This window comes from Sus scrofa, chromosome 11 (assembly GCF_054392235.1).
Source record: "Sus scrofa isolate SSC_HxYL_T2T_F1_AM1 chromosome 11, Sscrofa_HxYL_maternal_Yorkshire_Landrace_v2.0, whole genome shotgun sequence".
NCBI classification, from domain to species: Eukaryota; Metazoa; Chordata; class Mammalia; order Artiodactyla; family Suidae; genus Sus; species Sus scrofa.
Window position 1 is genome coordinate 72,331,512 of NC_139393.1, and position 21,612 is coordinate 72,353,123.

Consider the following 21,612-nt stretch of genomic DNA (forward strand, 5'->3'; position numbering starts at 1 on the left):
GGGCAGTTGTTTTTTTTAGTTAATACCGTATTTATCAGGACTTTAGTTTCTTCCCACGTGATCAGCGGCACGCCACCTCCCTGGAATCTAGGAAGGCGCTCATGTATACTGAAACCAAATTTGATGCTTAGAAAATCCTTGAGCTGTTGAAAGGCACACCTGTGTTGTTTGGCAAGTGAGTTGAATCTCAAGTAAAGAATTTCTGCAAATCTCTGGTTCAGTTGGCTGAACTGGTTTTACTCCTATAGAACCGATGCTGGGGTGGGGGAATCCTCTCTTTTTCCTTAATAACCATAATAATGGCAAAGAAATAACTTCCAACGCTAATCTCTGTGGCTTAGGTCTCCAAAGTGGAAAGCACAGAATATATGTCAGAATGTTAAATGTCTTCAAGTCAGATTTATTGTAGATAAATTAGTACTTTTCATACTGGGGAAAAGTCTACAGTAAAAGCCAATTTATTGTTAATTAAGATGTCACTGAATAATTTGGAGAGGAGACTTTCTAGCTGTTATATTTATACTTTTATATTTAAATTAAGAATGGTTTGTTATGAGTAGTTAAAACTTTCAGTGAACTGAATCCTAAAGAAAATAAGGAAGCATTTATCACTGAAAAGGTACTTTGTAAATGAGTTTGCAGATTAACTGCAAAGATTACTTGGGACTCTAGAATCTTAAGTGAAATGGGCCATTTATCCACTACATTTTTTTTTTCTTTTTTAATCTCTATTTGGTCTGTTTTCCTTTTCTGGACATTCTTGTGTTGGATTATGTGGTTGCCTGTACTAAGGTTTCTTCTGACTAAACTGGTTTTGAAAAGCTTAAGATATAAGACATTATAAAGTAAACGCTTGATTCATTCCATAATATTCTTTAGGTATTACAGAAAGTTAACATTTGTCATCCTTTGGTCAGGCACTTGTGGACTCTAAAACGTAACTCGCCAGGAAAGAGAAGTTTGGGACTGTCCAACCTCATAGAACAGACAAAGGATAAAAGCAAAAAGAAATTAATCAAGTCCACAGGCATGACGACCCAGTCTGTTTCAGCTGGCAAAAGAACTAATAGTGCTGCCGCCTGTGTCATAAGTTATGGCTTGTTTGTGGTGTTTCCAACCTCTTTTAAGTTGAAGCTGTGTGTGACAATCTCTAGAGTAAAAGAATCTTTTTTCAAAGTTTTCAACCAAGAGATGAATATTCTTTTCCTCTATAATACACACCATCTGCTCAGCTAAATTAACTGTTTATATACATAGACATGAATCTCAATTGATCAGAGCCACGGTTTCTAACCTGGCTGTACAGTGGAATCTTTGGGGAAATCACTACCAGAGCCACCCCCAGAGAGTCTGGCTTCAATGGTCTAGTGATGCAATAAAGAAACTTTCTTGGAGTTCCAAGGTGACTTTCAAAATTTGTTTCCTCTGGAAGCTATGTGGCAGTGGTGGGTTTGTGGATATTTTAAGTGCAATAGATAAAACAACACTAGCTATTAAATAAACTGGGGGACAAGTCTGAAACCCCAAACTATTCTCCATACTTCTTTTTGTAAAACAATGTACCTTTGGTCCCAATGGAATTTATAACCAATGTCTTTTTCTTTTGTCTTTTTTTTTTTTTTTTTTTTTTTTTTGCTTTTTAGGGCCACACTCATGGCATATGGAGGTTCCCAGGCTAGGGGTGGAATCCGAGCTGTAGCTGCCAGCCTACACCACAGCCACAGCAATGCCAGATCCGAGCCATGTCTGTGACCTACACCACAGCTCACAGCAATACCAGATCCTTAACCTACTGAGCGAGGCCAGGGATCAAACCCACAACCTCATGGTTCCTAGTTGGATTTGTGTCTGCTGAGCGATGACAGGAACACCTATAACTAATTTCTTGATAAATTAGGAACTGCTTGAGTCTTCAAGGGCATAATACTAGGTACTTGTGTCAAAAGTAAGTGAGGGTTTTGTCTTGCAAAAAAAAAAAAAAAAAAAATCAACAATTTTAGTAATTACCATGAGGAACACACAAGCAAAGACACTCAAACACGGCCAAGAAATAAAGTGCAAAATCAACACTGGTGCACTTTTTAATTTTTGTAAATCCCATAGGGAATGTCCTTGTTCATTACTATGTTGTCTGCATAGAAGACGGGATTAAAAATAGGCAGATGGTTCAGAAAGAAATATGGCATAGAAATAAGAGTGGAAATATGCCGGAGGGTAAGAAACCAGACAATAAAAGCACTTTAAAAAGGCAAATCATGCTAAAGAATAGAGGACACTTTGTAGTCAATACTCAAAGGTGACTGATTTGAATGGCAGGGAAGATGAGAAGGAGGAGGTTAGTTAGGTTTGTTCCAAACTGTTTTTAAACTTGACCCCCCCAATGAACCCAATGTGACACAATAGGACAAATTGCGACCAAGAGTAGTACAGCAGCGTAACCATGTCTACATCACACCAGGCAAACCGTGGCCAAGCATACCCACTTCCCAAGGGCTGCTGCGGGGCCCCAAAGTGGGGCTTAGCCTGTATAGTCTCAGGGCGGATCCTTGCAGGTGGGTGGATTAAAGAGAAACAGATTGGAGTTCAAGATTAAAAAACAACAACACCCCCCCAAAAAAAAACAAAAACCCCCCACAACTTGCTAAACTTCTGTCAGTACAAAACAAAACCAGAACACACACTTTGCCATGCACTGAACCCACAGCCCTGAAGGCTAGAGCGTGAACTGAATATTACAGACAGAAGTTGAATGATTGTGTTGAGTGTGAAGTGTGTCCATATGAACTCAATGGTCCCTTCATTTTCTTTTTTTTGTCTTTTTAGGGCCCCACTCTCAGCATATGGAGGTTCCCAGGCTAAGGGGTGGAATCCGAGCTGTAGCTGCCGGCCTACACCACAGCTCATGCACGGCAACACCGGATCCTTAACCCACTGAGTGAGGCCAGGGATCGAACCCTACTAGTCAGTTAGTTCACTGCTGAGGCATGACGGGAACTCCAAGCGAGGATGGGACCTCCCCTCCGGTAGTCCTTTTAAATCTAAGTTCTGATGTTTCTATACCCCAACCACCTCTTCCCCATAAACATCACCTTTAATTTCATTATACACTTATTTGGCTCACCAAAAAAAAAAAAAAAAAAAAAAAAAAAAGTGACAAAGGGGAATTGAGAAATTCTTCACAGTGAACCAAAGTCCCTCTGCATAAAGACGGTGAATCAGAGGGTTAGCAATTAGCCTTTCTTTTTTTTTTTTTTTTTTTTTTTTAATAGAAAAACTGACAGAGGTTTTAGATCTTTGGTCACTTTTGGCAAGAAGTGAATCTTGAAAGTTCATACCAAGAACTGCAAGGGCAAATAATGACCACATAATAAAGCCAGAGTCTTTGTTCTCTCATTTACGCCTACATTTGTGACCTCGGGAGCCAACGTACACCCTGATCTTTAAGTTTACTTTGAGACAGCAATGCAGTAGAGAATGCGTTTATTCCTCAATTAGGTGCAGAAGGTGGAGGTAGTAAGAACGTATTACAAGATGCAGAGCAGCTGTGACAAGACTATTAGCTCACAGAACAGACTCACAGAACTAGGAGCTGGAAGGGCCCCACCGGGGAAAACGTCCTAAATGCATAGCCTAAGTGTAGTGCGTGGTACCAGCAGGCCAGCACTGTGGCTGGAACAATCCCGACGCTGCCTGTGCTCTCCATATGCTGCTGTCCTGAATTTACTTCCGCGCCACGCACCTCTTTACAGTGACCTTCCGCACACTGCTTGGCCAAAAGGAACTGCACAAATTTTAGGGCAGGGCTGCCCTCGAGCCCCAAACTGCAGTGATTCCTCCTTGACAAGCCGAACAGGGTCACCCAAAAGAGCATGGCATGAAAACCTTTGGAGTTCAGCAGGCCGAGAGAGCTGCGTTAGCAGGCCGTGTCCTTTCCGGGCACACAAAAGGCTTTTTCTGCTTTGCTTTTACAAGGTACTCTGGTAGCCAAGCTACTGCCAAGGAGCGGGGCTGGAGAGGGGAGGGGTGATGGACGCAGCAGGTTGTCCACATCCGGCTGTCAGTCGGTCCAATAGAACAGCCATTCTCCGCCGTCTCCTGGCCTCCGAGATGCGGGAGCGGGGGCGAGGGGTTCGGGAGCACGCTGGTCTGCTTTCCTCCAGGCCGCGGTCTCCGGGCTAGGAGACTCGAGAGAGAATCCAGGCGACCTAAAAAGCGCCCGGCTAGCCCTCTCTGCCCCAGAGGGCGCGTCCTGGGGTCCACGCGCGCCCCCTAGCGTCGGGTCTGTGGGCGGCCGGGAGGGTGGGAGGGACCCGGCGGGGGAGCGGGTGGGGCGGGGCGGGGCGGGGGCGCGGCGGAGGCGGAGCCGCGGGACTGGGCGCGCGGGGGTCGCCGCGCGGAGAGCGAGCTCAAGCGCAGCTGCAGCGGGCAGTATGGCGAGCACGGCGTCGGAGATCATTGCCTTCATGGTCTCCATCTCCGGCTGGGTGTTGGTGTCCTCCACGCTGCCCACCGACTACTGGAAAGTGTCCACCATCGACGGCACGGTCATCACCACCGCCACCTATTGGGCCAACCTGTGGAAGGCATGCGTTACCGACTCCACGGGCGTCTCCAATTGCAAGGATTTCCCCTCCATGCTGGCGCTGGACGGTCTGCATCCCCTCGCCCCGACCCCGTCCCCGGCCCTCGCTCCTCCCCTACCTACCGGCTGGGCGCCTGCTAATTCCCTGATCCCTGGCGGGACCCCCAGGCCGGACTCCTCCGAGGCCCTGCCCCGATTTCCCCCTCAGTGTCTGAAGGAGCGGGGAGGAGTCCCCGGTGCTGCTGCCCACCTTCGTCGGACCTGTCTCCGACGGGGACACCTGTCCGAGCCGGGACCTTGGGGCGGGGGAGGGAGCACGCAAACAGGTCTGGTGGGACGGGTGACTCTCAGGCGTCAGGGATGGAGGGAGGCAGCTTTGTCGTCCTGAAAGTTGAGGACAGGGCAGTGGGACCCCTCTCTTGGGGACTATTCCTACACGCAGTCACGGAGAGGGGCATTGTCTACTCCAGCCAGCACTCCCTAGAAGTGCTGGATTCTGATTAAAAAGGTATCATTGACTTGTCAAAGCGAAATCTGCTTGCTCTGAACTCCCTTTAGCCATTTCGTTAGTTTTTTTCAAAGTGTGCTGGAGGAAAAACAAAACAAAACAAAAACTGCAAAAAAAACTCGTGCATCCACAAGTGAGTCGGCCTGGGATTTAACTCTTCCCCTAAATTTTAGGGAAATAAATAGTCCTTGCCCGTGCCACTGAAGATAGAGAATTTTTCGCCAGCAAGAATCTTGTGCCGGAGACGCACAGCTTCTGTGTCTTGGCTCCCAAGTGTGCTCTCGCGTCCTTCTTCAGTAGATTGTTTTCTAGGTTGTTCTTGTAGGCGAGGCTTTATATTGAACTGTATTAGAGCAACAGGTGCTCACAAAGAAAACTGGCTCTTTTTCGTTTCAAGGGAACAGTGGATGCCAACGCGGTCACACTGATTGATTGCTCAAGTTCTAGGCTCCTTTCTTCCAGGATTTTACAGCACATGACCAGATGGATCCCAGCAGAAACTTAAGCAGAGTCATTTACATTATTTCTCGATTTGAGGTGTTTTCTTTGTCTTTTCTTACTGCATTGCTGCAAGTTTTTATTTGCGTAGCTGAGTAAATAAAAGACAAGATTGAATTCCCCTAAGATGGTGCTTGCCATGAAAAGCAAACTGTTGCCCAATGGTGGTATTTGATGGAAACTCCGTATAAGGGAAAATACCTGGCTGGTTTGAGATGAGTGACACCTGGGTCTACCGTCCTGTTGTATACAGAAGTAGCTGGGAAACTGCTGATTCCCTGGAATTACTGTTGAATTTACTGTGCGCTGCAGAGCGCACACCCAGGTAGATGTTTGAACAGGCAGGCTCTTGTTTCTGTGGTTTACTTTCAGGAATATGGGATTGACAGTTACTGTCCTAAACACATTCTTCTGTTGTAACTGTATTGTTACCGAGCCTTCTTGCCAGATAGGTGCCCTTCCTTCTCCAGCACAGATGAGGGACAAGGGAGGGGATTGAGAACTAAATACTCCATGGAGATTAATGGGTGCGGAATAGTGACGCTCTCACCTATGTGTCTGAGAATGGACATATCGGTCTCAAGGTTTGGGGCAAGGTGGGGGAGTGAGGAGGAAAGAAAGACAAAGAGAACACCTCAATTATCCAGCGCTTGGTAGGAGGCATGACATTTGTCCGTAACCCAGCTGGCAAAATGGCCTTCCACGTGTGCTCTTGGGTCTAGAAAATGACTTTACAAAACACGAAGGACACCACCTACTGTTTTGCATTGTTTTAAAATTAATAGCATAGCGTTCCAAGTCAATACATATAGAAGTCACTCTTTTTAATGACTGCATAGTATTCCTGAGTCTGGGCAAACTGGTACCATTTACCCCTTGTTGAACACTGGACCCTCCCTAGCCACATTGTTGTTGGTGCTTTACCCAAAATCTTTCTTTTGGCTTCTTTGTGCATATGTGTATTTCTTTAGTGTAGATATGAGAAACTGTGTTGTCAGAGCAGTAGAATATTCATTTTATTATTCGGCTTATACTACCAAATTACATCCCACCAATAATGTATGCAAATACCTGTTTCTTGACCTTCCCACCAAGTTTGTCATCCAGTATAATGGGCGACATCCCATCATGTTATTTTAGTTGGCATTTCTCTGATTACTGCAATTTTGACCACCTTGTCATGTGCTTATTGACTTTTTTTCCCCCTTTTGTTAGTTGCCTGTCCATATCTTATGCCCAGGGTTCTGTTTCCTCTTGGTTTACATGGGTTTGACTTGTTACATGGGTTGCAGCCTCAGCCCATTCCTTGTCTTTTCAGTGTATGGTGTCTTTTCTCATACAAAATATTGAAATGTGTACTAAAATCAAATTTATTTTAGTCTCTTCCTGCTGGCTTGGTTTAAGAAGGTATTGTCTACCCCAGCGTGGTAAACTCACTTTTCATCATCTCCCAGAATAACATTTTAGGGGGTTCAGCCATCCAGCTATATTTTCACATAGAGAGGAGTCGACTCCCCACTTTGCAGTGGAACTTCCCATTGTGACCCTTCTGCTTTTCACATTCTGCAGTGTATTTTCGGGGCAGCCTGTACCTGCTGGATGCTGGTCCTAAGGCAGGTCCTGCCAATAGCACTCTGCAAGGTGGATTTCCTGGTGATACATCAGAAGTGGAGGGAGAAAGTTACATTGCCAGGGACCGTGCTGGTCACTGGTCTAAGTAGGCCAGCCCTCCCTTTAAACCAGGCAGAAAAATCCAAGAAAGGAGAGAGAAGGCTCGACGTTCTCCCCTAAGTCTTAGGTGGAAGAACACACCCCTGGACAGAGATGATGGAGTCATTATTATTCTGAATTTTCTACATGAAGTCAAAGCTCTGATTGCTCATCATCAGGGGGTGTCATTGTTCCCCCAGTTTCCTTTATAAAGAAAAAGCCAAATGTGCAGATTTAATGTTATGCCATGTTAAAGAGTCCCACTCTGATTTCTGCTTAGACTCCACCTTAGTGTTCTGGAAGGGAGACCTTGCTGTGTGTCTTACCAATCACCAAACGCCTAGTTCACGTTGTGCTTCCTGTGAAGAATGGACTGTTAGTTACTCCTGTGCCTTACAGATGAGAAAACGGGCTTGAAGAGATTAGGATACCCAGCAGGTAAATAGAAGAACCAGAGCTGAAATTCAGAGTTCAGCCTTGCCCCACATAGCACCCGGCTCTCAAAGGATGTGCAGAAAGCACAGGAAGCTCCTCGCCTAAGCAAAGCACATTCTTTTTTCTTCCTTCAGCCAGCAACTAGCAGGTGCACTGCTAGGGAATTTCTCCACCAGGTGGATATTTTCATTTTTGCTAGCTGGAAGTGGAAAATAAGGTACATTTTTGAAACATGTTCACCTTTTCAGGGACACCTTGAAGGTTTCCTCCAACAGGATTCGTTCATTTAAAGCCACCGTATTTCACTAATTGAAAAACCCACGGCTGACTGAGCTGGTGATTTCTGCTTATTGCCAACCCATATTCCTTTCAAAGCACCACATGAACTGCCGCTGAGAAGCATTTTCAGCCAGGGTTTTTTTTTCTTTCTTTCTTTCTTTTTTTTTTTTTTTTTTTTTTTAGTGTATGCCACCTATTTTTGTTAGGGGGAGCGTTTGCCATTTCTTCCAAGGGAGTTACCTATAAATTATACTTCAGAGAACTTCTGAGCAAATATGTTCATGCCTCAGCACTTTAATGTGTTAATTAGCTATTAAAGGTGTCAGTAAATCCAACCTGTCAAAAATAATGGCCTCCTTGACTGGGGTTTTACTACCACGTCACTTGAGGGTGTTACTTAGAAGGTTTGACCTCTGGAACGGTTAAAAAGCAAGGTTGTCGTGGTTTGCCTTGCAAAAGATAAATTCCGAGGGTGGGATGTCACCTGAGGCCTGAGTCTGTGTGTGTTTTAAGGCCCAGTAGCCCCTAATTTGCAAACCTCAGGCTTAGCAGCAACTCATTCCCATTGATGGCCAGCAGTGGAGTTTATCCCCAGGAACCCCCAAACCTGATCTTTCCTCCCCGTTTCAGAAAAGCTAGCCAATCATTTTGCTGGTGAAGTGCCTTCTTTTGTGCCTGGGAGTTATTGCACCGGTTCTCCCATCCTAAAGAGGTACCTTCCCCTCCAAATCAGTGTTCTGGTTGGTTCTGAGGAAAGACCAGACCTTGTTAGAACCTGCTCTCTCTCTCTGTGTCTTTCCTGCTTTCCTGGTACTTAGCAGAGCCCTCTGCAGGTCCCAGGGCTGAGACAGGAGAACTGAGTGAGACACTTAGAAAAAAAAATAGTAGGCGCAGTGGTTAAAGTTTAAAGCTTGCTGTTATTTTCCTAGTCCTATTAGGGATTGAATGCATCAGCCTGGGATTCTGACCACTGTGTACCATGTGGAAAAATGCATTCCATGGTTGAAGAGGTCAGACTGTAGACCTAACCTTTTGCAAGGTTCATGTGTTTTCTGTCTGTAAAGACTATAGGGTTTCTAAAGTAAATGCAAATTATGGTGCATGGTAAGGTTTTCTAGGATAATTTTTTTTACATGGATAATAATCGTTACATCACACACACACTTTCTGGTCGTTTAAGATTGCAGGAAGAGTCAGCTAAAACACCTCAAAACCAGAGGTTAAAACCAGTCTCAAAACATAATGAGACCACATTGTCCCAGCAGCCCTGGTGGTAAATGATGAGCCGGTTGTGGTTATTCTGCCTTTAACCTTGCAGGGAACTAGCAGGCTTCCTCTGTGCTTCCCTTGCTCTTCTGGCTTCGGGCTGGGGGACTTAAGAGCTGAGATCTGAAATAGAGCTGGGCGAGTATTTGTCAGCAGCTCTCCAGAGAGCCCACGGCACAATTACTGCTGCCGCAATAAGCCTCCATTATCCTGTTTTGCTAAAAATACATTTCTTTTGCTGTTTTTGGTAACCTCACCATCAGTGAAATTATTTTCTGCCTGGAATCGTTCACACCATAAAATAGAAGATTATTGTTAAATTGCTTTTACATTTGTGGGGGTCTAAATTTGTTCAATTTAAGTAGAGCCTCTTCTGGGTACTCTTCAAAATGGATCCTCAGACTAGGATTAAAACTTAAAATGTTATCTTTCTCAAAGAAACATGGGCTAGAGGCCACCTGCCAGCATTATCCCCCAAATTTGTGATCATCTCCTAGCCTTAGAATTATTATTTATCATAGGCTTTGCCTGAACACAGAGATCAATGACTCAGTGTATCTTGGCACTTAGGAGTTTTTTCAAATTAGAACGTTTAATTCCAAATGTAAACCTGCTATATATGTGTGGTCATTTGCTTAACAAATATTTACTTACACCGAGTATGTGCCATCCCTGTTTCAGATTGAAATATGGCCCCGTTTCAGGCTGAAATGAAAATGACAGCAGGTGGTAAAAATGTATTAGTTTAAATCCTATTAATTTAAAATTTGTTAGTAGTGTCTGGACAAAGGCCAGGCTGAAGTTTACCGTCACCCTGGCTGTGCAAATAAAAATACGTGACTAAGAAAACGAATGGTGTAGGAGGAATGATCAAACCAACAGAACAAGCTTTTAGGATACTTTGAAAGCATTCACTTATATGCAGACAGTTCATGTCATAATTATAAAATATTCTTCTCGGAACCACCAATGCATATTTAAACCCATTTTTATTACATGTGCCTTTAAAAAAAAGTTCATTACATTAAATCTTTTTTTTTTTTTTTTTGGTCTTTTTGCTATTTCTTGGGCCGCTCCCGCGGCATATGGAGTTTCCCAGGCCAGGGGTCGAATCAGAGCTGTAGCCACCGGCCTATGCCAGAGCCACAGCAACGCGGGATCTGAGCTGTGTCTGCAACCTACACCACAGCTCAGGGCTACCCCGGATCCTTAACCCACTGAGCAAGGGCAGGGATCAAACCCGCAACCTCATGGTTCCTAGTTGGATTCGTTAACCACTGTGCCCCGACAGGAACTCCCATTACATTAAATCTTGAGTTAGACTCTTTATGGTCCAGGATGATATTCCAGTTGGTTTCATTTATAATCTTTCACTGATATTAGAGGAATTAACTCTTTGGGAGCACTCGCTGTCCACTTAAAAAGTTTACAATGTCAAAATCAGTAACACAGCTACTGAAAAGTTCTCATGTGCAAAGTTGAGATAGTGGCAGATGAGGTTTCTCACAGTGAAAGGCAGTGCCGCCTGGATTTTGTAGTCCGATCTGGATGGAATCCATTTGAGCCTCTTACTCACTCATCTCTGGCATATTGTATAACGTTTGGGTGCCTCAGTTTCCTCCTCTGTGAATATGTGAATAATAACCCTTCGATAGCTCCTGAGGGTCATGCATAAGCCCAGCTGCACAGCGTGGGATGCAGAGCGTGGGACACAAGGCAGGCACTGTGCATAGATGAACCTGCTTTCCTTCACATGGGTTTTAACCATTGTGGTTATTTTTTCAGGAAACAGCAGTCATTTGGGAGGACGATTGTAAAATGAGGGTTTCTCCCTGGACCACCACATGTTTTATTTTAATGTAAATGACCTACTCTAATTGCAGGTTATATCCAGGCATGTCGAGGACTTATGATTGCCGCTGTCAGCCTGGGCTTTTTTGGTTCCATATTTGCCCTGTTTGGAATGAAATGTACCAAGGTCGGAGGCTCAGATAAAGCCAAAGCTAAAATGGCTTGTTTGGCTGGGATTGTATTCATACTGTCAGGTAAATAGTAACTTTCTTCCAAACAAGGTGCTTCAGAATGTTCATGAGACACCCGTAATCATACTCTTTTCCTTCTGATGCTTTTTAGGGCTGTGCTCAATGACCGGGTGTTCCCTGTATGCAAACAAAATCACAACGGAATTCTTTGATCCCCACTACGTGGAGCAGAAGTAAGTATTCCTATTAGGGGATCTGTTTGTGGCTCACAAGAAGTACATAGAAAATCATCTTCGAAATTAAGGTACAGCAGCTTCCTCTGTGGCTTATGAAAATGAGACATACTGATAAATGATATTTGATGACATTCAAGAGTAAACATTGTATCGCTCCTTTGGCAAAAGAGGCACCTAATCACTGCCTTGGTGTTACGGAGCGGAGGAGCGTCTTATCTCTCAATAGCTCAAGGTATAGGATTTAGCACTCTAAATGGCATCCACCATACACCTTGATAGCTTCTCCTTTTACTCTGCTTAACTTCATAAATTGAGGAAAAGTAGAAGAGAGGGGTTAGATGCGGAGGAAAGAATGATAAAGTGTGACAACAGAAAATAAGAGCGTGTCTTGCATGTTGTCCATCCAAAATCTCACACGTGTTGAGATGAAAACAGACTCTTTAACTTGATGTTTAAAAACATTTAAATGATAGTACATGAAATATTATTTTTCATTTTTAATTAGCCTTATACATTTGTTCTGTTAACTACGACCTTAACAAGCTCCACACGGAACTCTATATGACGCAGGGTCTTTAAAAAATGCTCTAAGGGCAGCCCAGACACCCACATGTGACCCGTTTCAGCTGTGGGTGACTGCTTTGGCGCTTACAGACCAGTTCGTTTGTTGTTGTTGGTTTTTAACTCTGGGCTGCTGCTTTTTCTAGCTTCCCTGGACTTATTTCTTTGCATTGGGAAAACCCAAGGAACATCACATTAGAAATAATAGTAGATCAAATATTTTGTCTGCCGTGAGAATATTTCCACAACCTCTATAGAAATTCACATGTGTGTGCGTGTGTACTGCTGTTAGCCAGGCTGGGGCTTGTCTTTAGGTCTTCAGATCAAATGTTACAAAATTCTAAAAGAGTAGTTACTGAAATGGCTGGTCAAGTGTGTGTTACTTTTTCTGGTGGACTTAGGAATCTTTAGGAGATGATTTTTCTAGTACGGTTTTTGTGTATAAATGGTAAAGGCTTATATAGTGAAATATAATGACTATAATAGCTAACGCATGTTGAGCCCCTACCATGTACCAAGAAAAGCATCACAAATATTATCTTCTTCTTTTTTTCTTACAACAGTCTTATGACGTAGGTCCTTTCAGTACTCCCTCCTTTAAAAATCAGGTGAAGAATTCAAGTTATAAGTGCAGGGGAACTTGGACCAAACTAAGAGGCTGATTGAACTGTGATTCAAACAGGCAGCCACATTTTAGAACCCTTACTCTAAAATGCATGTTATGTTATAATACTATTTTGTAAGTTTTGGGACAGCACGCCACATATATTTTTCATGAAAGAAGTTTCTTTCGTACAGTGGTGTTCACTGTGAAATTTTATTAAATGGAAAACAATGCTTCAGACCCCGGTATAACGTTTACTCACTCCCCTGCTTCTGTTAGAAAAATGTGTTCTGATAAACCTTGATTGATAAGATTTGCATAAATGCGTATGACACCAAACATTGAGATGAAAACTGAGACTGTTCTCCTGAAGATTAGAAACATGATCATGATATTTAAATGTCATTTTTCATTTAAATATTATATTTAAATGATACATTTTTATTTCAGGGCTTGGTATCATAAATATACCACAAAATTGTATTTTGTTTTCTTTTTTTTTAAAGAAGCACACAAAGGCTTCCTTCTTCATTTTATTGTCGTGATTTATTTTATTAAAGACATTTCTAACTTTTCTGGGTTATCTTTTCCACATCACTGTTTTTATTTTCCTGACAGTTATTAAGGGTGTCTTGTGTGAATATTAAACATCATTTTCATCTTTCCTGCTAAGGCCAGGGCTAATTCCTGTATGCACAGAAACTAACACCTGTTCTTTGTGTGATTTTTTTTTTTTTTTCTGTACTTTCTGTATATGCTCAGTCACCCAGTTTGGTTTAGTATCATTGGAATTCCTTATTGTTTCAGATTTTGGTTGGACTCAGCTCAGTAATTAGGGACTCCCTCTTTATGTTCTTAGTGCTACTTTGAACTGTCAATTCCCTGTATGAGCCTCCCAGTGCCCCTTATTCTGTCTGTGCCAACTCTCTCTTTATTCTCATCTATAAAATCGAGATAATCGTAGAGTTGGTGGGAGGGTTAAGAGAGAGTGTGTAGGAGTTCCTATTGTGGCTCAGTGGTTAACGAATCCGACTAGGAACCATGAGGTTGCGGGTTCAATCCCTGGCCTTGCTCAGTGGGTTAAGGATCCGGGGTAGCCCTGAGCTGTGGTGTAGGTTGCAGATGCAGCTCGGATCCCGCGTTGCTGTGGCTCTGGCGTAGGCTGGCAGCTACAGCTCTGATTAGACCCCTAGCCTGGGAACCTCCACATCCTGTGGGAGTGGCCCTAGAAAAGGCAAAAAGACAAAAAAAAAAAGAGTGTGTATATATACCCTTCGAGTTGACTAGAAAAGAGTCAAAACCTTATATTAGCCATTACTGTATTCTATTAGCTGTTATTAAGATTACTTTCTGTATGTAATATTTAAAATGTGGCTTATCTTTATGGATGTCTTTTTTTTTTTTTTTTTTTTTTTTTTTTTTTTTTTTTTTTGGTTGCACCCAAGACATGTGCAAGTTTCTGGGCCAGGGATCAAACAAGCACTGCGTGTAGCCTCTACCACAGCCATGGCAATGTGGGATCCTTAACCCACTGCGCCACAAGGGAACTTCCTATAAATGTCTTTATTAGCTCTTTTCTGCAGTCACTTAAAAATATATCACCTACAATTGCCAGTTAACCTTGTGTCATTTAAAAAGCACAGGAGTTCCCATCATGGTGCAGTGGTAAGGAACCCAACTAGTATACCTGAGGATGCAGGTTAGATTCCTGACCCTCCTTAGTGAGTTAAGGATTCAGCATTGCTGTGAGCTGCAGTGTAGGTCACAGATGTGGCTTGGTTCCTGCATTGCTATGGCTGTGGCATAGGCTGACAACTGCAGCTCCAATTCAGCCCCCTAGCCTGGAAACTTACCTATGCCGAGGGCACAGCCTTAAAAATAAAAAAATAAAAATAAACACAAGAGCTAGGGGTAATGAAAACCAGTATGGCTTTATAAAAAAATTTGTAATATTTGCAAATAACAGGTCCTTCACACCAAAAAAAAAATAGACTTTATTTAAAAAAAAACCACCTTTTTATTGAGAGCATTGGCTCCTTGAGATCAGAGGTCACTCACACCTGCATCCCGGCTTACATAAAATCCAGTGGGAGCAAGGAATTGTCAATGCCTTTTGAGATTTGTAAGCATGATCAGATGCTAATTACCCACGATGTTAGAAAAGAGGCGTGACAGTGACGTGGGACACTTACAGGAATTCACAGACTTCATTTAAATAAAACACACTTCTGTAAAAACCAGTCAATTGACTAACTTGCCTTCATCTGTTTTCCCTTTATCAGTACCTCTAGTGGAGGAGAAGGAAATGAAAATTTAGAAGATTAATAAGCCACAAATTGAGTATCAACACAAAATAATCTGGTTCCAGAGGTCTTAAAATATAATTTTTAAAAGGAGATTTTGATTTGGGCATATTCTAGGGGATAGGGCTTCCTTAGCTGGCATTTGCTAGAATTTAGTAACCAGCGCCTCTGTTGTAGTTTGTACGGAACTCAGGAATATGTTGGAGCATCACTGCTAAAGGCAGGGCCAGCCCTAGGGGACCCACTTGGGGAGGTCCAGACATTCTTTCTTTGGTGTCTTCATTGATTCATATGAGACTAAGTTCCTTGAGGTCAAAGAACATCTATTTCATCTCTTAATGTGCCTGGCATGGTGCCTGGTAAGTGAAATTCTTATCTGTAGGACCAGTCCTTCCAGGGTTAGCAGAAAAGCTATTGTCTATCATCTCAGCAGACTGAGGAAACCTCCCAGAGCAGGGGGGCAGAAGGCAGGTGCACACTCCTCTTCCCATCCTCATTATCCTGCAGTCACCTTCCTGAGGCGGATCACCACTACCCAGCAGCACATCCTCCAGCCTAGACATCATGGCCATGGCATAGGGCACACATGTGCTTGGCCCTCAGGAAGGGCTGCGAGGAACAGCCGCCTGCCCCATGATCTAGTTTAAATTTCTGGTGAGCAAATGCTTGCCCTAAAAGGCACTGGAAAACAGGCTTCAGAATCTGGTTTTATTGCTGTTGTTTTTCGTAAGAATTCTCTGTCGGGTAAATTGAATTTTTGCGGATTTCCAGGAGATCCTTATGTAAGGCCCACCTTGGTTCCCTAGGTTAGAAATACACAACTAAGCATGTCAGCAGACTTCCTACCACATTCCTACTATGTGCAGGGCACTCAGTAGGTGCTTTATCGATGAAGGAAAAAATGAGTGATGTCTAGTGTATCTTTGGAATAAAGATTCTGGCAGAAGCACTGCAAACAGTATTGGGCTTTGTGTTCAGTGGCTAATGATTTCTGAAGCCCTTACTTTCCCTCAAGTTATCTGGGAAGATTTTTCTTCCTGCCTAAAATCATTGACAGAATTGCAGTCTCTAAAGTGTTTCACCTGACTCTGGTTACATTCTGCCATTTCCCCATTTTTCCCCTTTTGTTCTGCTTCCTTGCTTTCATTCAAGTTGTGATTATGTTTTATGGCTCCAGGATGCCCCCCCCACCCCCCCCCGCAAAGCCTTGAAAACTATTTCTCAACTTTTCCCTTTGGGCTATTTCAAACTAACTTCCTCCTTTTTATTAAAGCAGAACTGACCAAAAAAATATCTATCCTCTTTCAAGCTTATGGTCACAAGCACCCCTCAGAGTGTATTGAAACTAAAATTGTATTATCCCCACCATGGCTTTGTTGTCCAAACCACTAACTTATTGAGTCTCTTACTTTGTTTTTTCTTAAAAAAGCTGTTTCATGGGAGTTCCCTTGATGGTTCAGTGTTAACGAACCCAACTAGGGTCCGTGAGGATGCAGGTTCAATCCCTGGCCTTGCTCAGTGGGTTAAGGATCCGGTGTTGCCATGAGCCGTGGTGTAGGTCAGCAGCTGTAGCTCCAATTCAACCCCTAGCTTGGGAACTTCCATATGCTGCAGGTATGGCCCTAAAAAGCAAAACAAACAAACAAAAAAACCCCACAAAAACCCATTTCAAGGAAGAATAGATTGACATAAAGAAACTAACTTCTTTTCAAATTATGCAAAGTTGGAACACTCAACCAGTTTCTTTAATTGAGAAAACAGGACATCATTATCTTAGATTTATTCTCTTTTAGTCAGTGAGATTTGTCATTAATGTTTTGGCTCCGACATTCATGTTTGAGTCTTATCATCCTCCAGCCTTTTTTTTTTTTCCCCAAGAGTTTTTTTTTAAACCGTGGAGTTAGTTATCTCTGGCACTTTTCTTTCATGGCATTCAGTTAGTTTCTACTTTAGTACCTAAGTGTTACATAGGTAAAGTCTTTCCATCTTTGTGGTTATTTAGTGAGTTATAAATAAATAGCTGGGGAGTTCTCCTCGTGGCTCAGTGGTTAACGAATCCGACTAGGAACCATGAGGTTGCAGGTTCGATCCCTGGTCTTGCTCAGTGGGTTAAGGATCCGGTGTAGCCCTGGGTTGTGGTGTAGGTCACAGACACAGCTTGGATCCCACATTGCTGTGGCTCTGGCGTAGGCCGCTGGCTACAGCTCTGATTCGACCCCTAGCCTGGGAACCTCCATATGCCGCAGGAGTGGCCCAAGAAATAGCAAAAAGACCAAAAAAAAAAAAAAAAAAAGAAAGAAAGAAAGAAATAGCTGTCTACGTTCCCAATAAATTTACTCATTCTTGTTATCTGTCAAGTGAAATGCACAATCGACAGTTCAAGAGATGTTTCTAGATTACACACATCTTCCTAGGTGAAGTTGAAAGAAATACTAATTTCACGAGGTGACCTTGCCAAGATATCTAACGTCTCTCTTCTGTCCTTATTAAATTATAGGTGTTTGTTTACTTAAGCTTACTCCAGTCATGAGGCTATTTGGAGAAAGAATTAATATTGGTAAACAGCTCAGAGATTCTCAGATAAGGGGTTCCGCAGAAGTGCCAAGTGTTAACAAAACAGAATTTGACTGTTAAATATTAAGAAGGTGTTATTCTACGATTTCACTTTGTTCTGCAGCAGCACCAGCCACTTCGGATCGCCAGAGTTGCTCTGATGCTTTTGTTTCGCTGGCAGGACTTAAAAATATACTTGGAAACCGAGTGTTTGGCAACTGTGTTTTGTTTCCACTGACCAGTATATGAAGTCACCATTCCTTCCAGTTTGCCATGCTTTCTGGTGACTCAGCTTTTAGCACCAGCACCCCTTTCCCTCTCATTTTCAATCCTGGCTAACCCCTGTGTATCCTGTAGGACTTGCCTCCTGGGTGAGACACCCGCCTGGGTGTTCCCTTTGCCCCTTGTGCTTCTGTTGTGATCCGACCGGGCAGTGGCACTTGCTTATTGGTCCGTCTTCCAAACCAGACTGGGAGAATCTCGCAGCAGAGGCCACGTCTTGCTCATCTGTGCATCTCTTGTAGCCAGGAGCTAGTAGCTACTAGTAGCTAGTAAGACTGTGACGTGGACAGCAGGATGATCAGTCAGCAGTGGTGTATAGCTGTCTCAGATCCCACATTGCTGTGGCTGTGGTGCAGGCTGGCAGCTGCAGCTCCATTTAACCCCTAGCCTGGGAACTTCCATGTGCCATAGGTGCAGCCCTAAAAAAAAGAGAGAAAAAGAAACAAGGCTTCTGTAATTCCTTCTCTTTATTTCTATTTTGTCTTTTTAGAGCTGCACCCGCAGCATATGGAGGTTCCCAGGCTAGGGGTCGAATCAGAGCTGTAGCCACCTGCCTAGGCCAGAGCCACAGCAATGCCAGATCCTTAACCCGCTGAGCGAGGCCAGGGATCAAACCTTCGTCCTCTTGGATACTAGTCAGGTTCATTAACCACTGAGCCACGACGGGAACTCTGCTTCTCTTTATTTCTGATCATATCCATTCACAGCGTAAAAATCCATGACATTCTGAAACTGGCAAATGGATAGATACTCCTGAGACCCTTCTCAAGAGAGCTCATGCTACATTCATCTTCCCAGCGCCAGCTTTGATTCTAAAATATTCTCAGGGAGTCTGCTGAGGATTCTGAAGATGATGTAGGCTATGCTTTTTAATTGACCCACACTTTTTTGCTGCAGGTCCTTCTTTATATTTTTCCCTCAACACAAACAGGTGTGCACGCTTACCTCCACACACTCAGACTTGCTGGTCATGCTCTCAGGTGTCACAGGCCAGCACTGGTTGTTTTAGGAACTTCCTATCTTGGAGCACAGCACCCTCTACAGTGTTAGTTTATTCAGGCTTCAGAGTTTGCGTGAGAGCATGCTCCTGTGCCTACTTTGTGCGTTGTGACTCAGCACATCCTTTCTCACTTAAAATCAGGGTCCAGAAAACCCCCAATTATCCACATGAATGGAGATCAATGGCAGGGATGTGGCTCAATGACAGATTTGTTTTTGAATTGAACTCCATAATTTGGGAGACACGAGCTATTCCTTTGCAATTATAATTTACTTTGGCTGAAATTATATTAAGTTGTCCTGTAGATGGTTTTTTTAAATGTTCCTGAGTAATTGGCAAGAATTAGAATTCCTATGAAGACGCTGCACACTTTACACACGTGTGGTTAGAGGGAAGGTGGAAGGTGAAAGGCCAGGTTCTAGGGTTAGATCTCTGCTCAGCTCCTGGTCCAACTCAGGGAAGATGAAGTTACTTCATCTGGATGATGGGGTTAGCGCCCCCTGCTTCTGAATGTTAGGAGAATGAAAGAAAACACTCCGACCCCTCACCCCCTGGTGACCCATGGTAGGTGACTAGTAAGTGTTACCTGTTCTTCACATGCACAGTCTGTGTATTTGGAACTATCCGTAATGATAAATTGTCATACATGGGAAGATGATGCATGTCTGTCTGCTGTAAATTATCAACTCAGGAAAGAATGCATGTCTTTTATGAGCATGCAATTTAGAACTGACACTCCCCCAAAAAAATCAGTTTTTATCTTGCATTTCCTAAATTTGAGAATTCTCCATGAAGGTTTCTTATGCGGGTAGATACTTGTTATTTAAGAGACCTCATTCTACTCTAGCCACCTTTTGGGAAGCATCTGCCACTATTTCATAGTCCCATGGGAAGCCTCGGGTAGAAGATTTTGTGGCGTCTTCCAAGCTGTTGAGAGAATTGTTACCTAACATGAGTTGCATAAGGCAGAGGAGACTGCAGCAGCCTCAGGGGATACATGGGTTGGTGGGCACTAAACAGTCTGCTTCTGGTACCTGGGACCCCAGCAGAATATAGGGTATTTAGGGGAAATGGGTATGCCTATAGAATGCTGATTTATTGATTTATATAGCATCCATTCATGCAGTTTTATAGACCTTGGATTATATAAGCCTATGAGTTGCAGAAATTTCACTTTTGATAGTAACGTTTAAAAGAATGGCATGCCAATGCCAATTCAATTTTCAAGTGTTAACATTGAGCGGAGTTCCTGTTGCGGCACAGCAGAAACAAATTGACTAGTATCCATGAGGATGTGGGTTCTATCCCTGGCCTTGCTCAGTGGGTTAAGGATCTGGCGTTGCTGTGAGCTGTGGTGTAGGTCGCTGACTCAACTTGGATCCTGTGTTGCTGTGGTGTAGGCTGGCAGCTGCCGCTCTGATTCGACCCTAGCCTGGGAACCTCCATATGCTGTGGTTGCAGCCCAAAAAATCAAAAAAAAAAAGTTAACATTAATAATATATGGGTATACATCCTAAACTTCAAACCTTTTTTTAAAAAAAAAACATATTTAGTTGTATTAAGGTAACTGGAACGTTTTGGCTGCTACCATGCTTGATTAAACTGAGGAGTAGGACAGTGTGTTTGAAGAAAGTCTATCCTGGATTTTGCATCCTGACTCCTAGTTCTTTGACCTTCATCAAGGTCACTTTTCTCTGGGGAATCTTAAAAGGATGAGGATTTTTTTTTTCATTCATTAAACAGTTTTTGTTTTGTTTTTGGAGGAGCTGCCTTTTGTTTTTGCAAGCCCAGATTTTAATTACTGCATTCACCTCTTTCTGTGCTGGGTGAGAAGACAGCCTGAGGGAATGCAGAAAAAATTCCATACCCTAGAGCCACTGAGAATGAACGCAGTGAGCCCAGGAGAGAGAAAACACATCTTTCTGAAATGACAGCTAAAAGCACATTGCACTGATTTTTTTCCCACAGGGACCCCACCTCTTACTTGGCCAAGGTGCACATAAAGGGGGAAAAGAATGATGGTTCAGAGCTTGGGGTTTGGAATCATAGTGACGGGTTTTAAGTCTCAGTTCTCTTTACTTAGCTGAGATATGGCAAGGCAAGTAATTTAATCTCCATCAGCTTCAGCTTCCTCATTTGTAAAATGACCATTTCTCAGGATTGTAATGAAGATCGAATATAATAACATAGGCAAAGAAACTTAGTATACAAAACAAAATCCTCGCACCGTGAGCCAGCAGTAATAGTTGTGATTGTTCGGGTGGATTTTTACTGGAACCACATCTAGGTGGCTTTGGGAGAACAGGTCATGTTTGCAAAAACATGCTCTTCTGCTTCTGTTGTGAAGTTTCATCACACTTGACTATAGTTATTTGCTTAATGTCCGACCATCCCCCCTAGACTGTAAGATCCTTGAGAAGAGAGCTGTGTCCTCTCATCCTCCCAGAAACACGTGATTCTCACAATGCCTGGCCTGTCGCTTCTGTGCTGGTGACCAGGGTGGGCTACACCAGCTCCCCGTGGATGGCAGATCAAGTCCCAAGAGGGGTTTGGGTCCAGGAAAGACAGAGAGGTGAGGTGAACATAAGAGGTGTTCCTCAATCCGTTCCCTCAGGATTGCTCTGGCAGGTCACAAGGCTGAAATAGGAGTTGAATATGAAATCTATTCGGTGGAGTTCCTGTCGTGGCTTAGTGGTTAACGAATCCGACTAGGAACCATGAGGTTGTGGGTTTGGTCCCTGGCCTTGCTCAGTGGGTTGGGGATCTGGTGTGGCCATGAGCTGTGGTGTAGGTCACAGATGTGGCTCGGATCC

At 43.4% G+C, this 21,612-nt stretch overlaps 1 protein-coding gene across 5 annotated transcripts in view; it reads left to right on the plus strand.

Annotated features, from left to right (window-relative positions):
• Nucleotides 1–21,612, plus strand: part of CLDN10 (claudin 10) — a 120,407-nt gene that overhangs the window by 89,566 nt on the left and 9,229 nt on the right. For 2 of the 5 annotated variants that reach the window (XM_021065095.2, XM_021065094.2), the window contains exons 2-3: nt 11,162–11,323; nt 11,412–11,493. In XM_021065095.2, coding sequence (XP_020920754.1) covers nt 11,162–11,323; nt 11,412–11,493 — 244 coding nt within the window. 5 annotated transcript variants of the gene reach the window in all.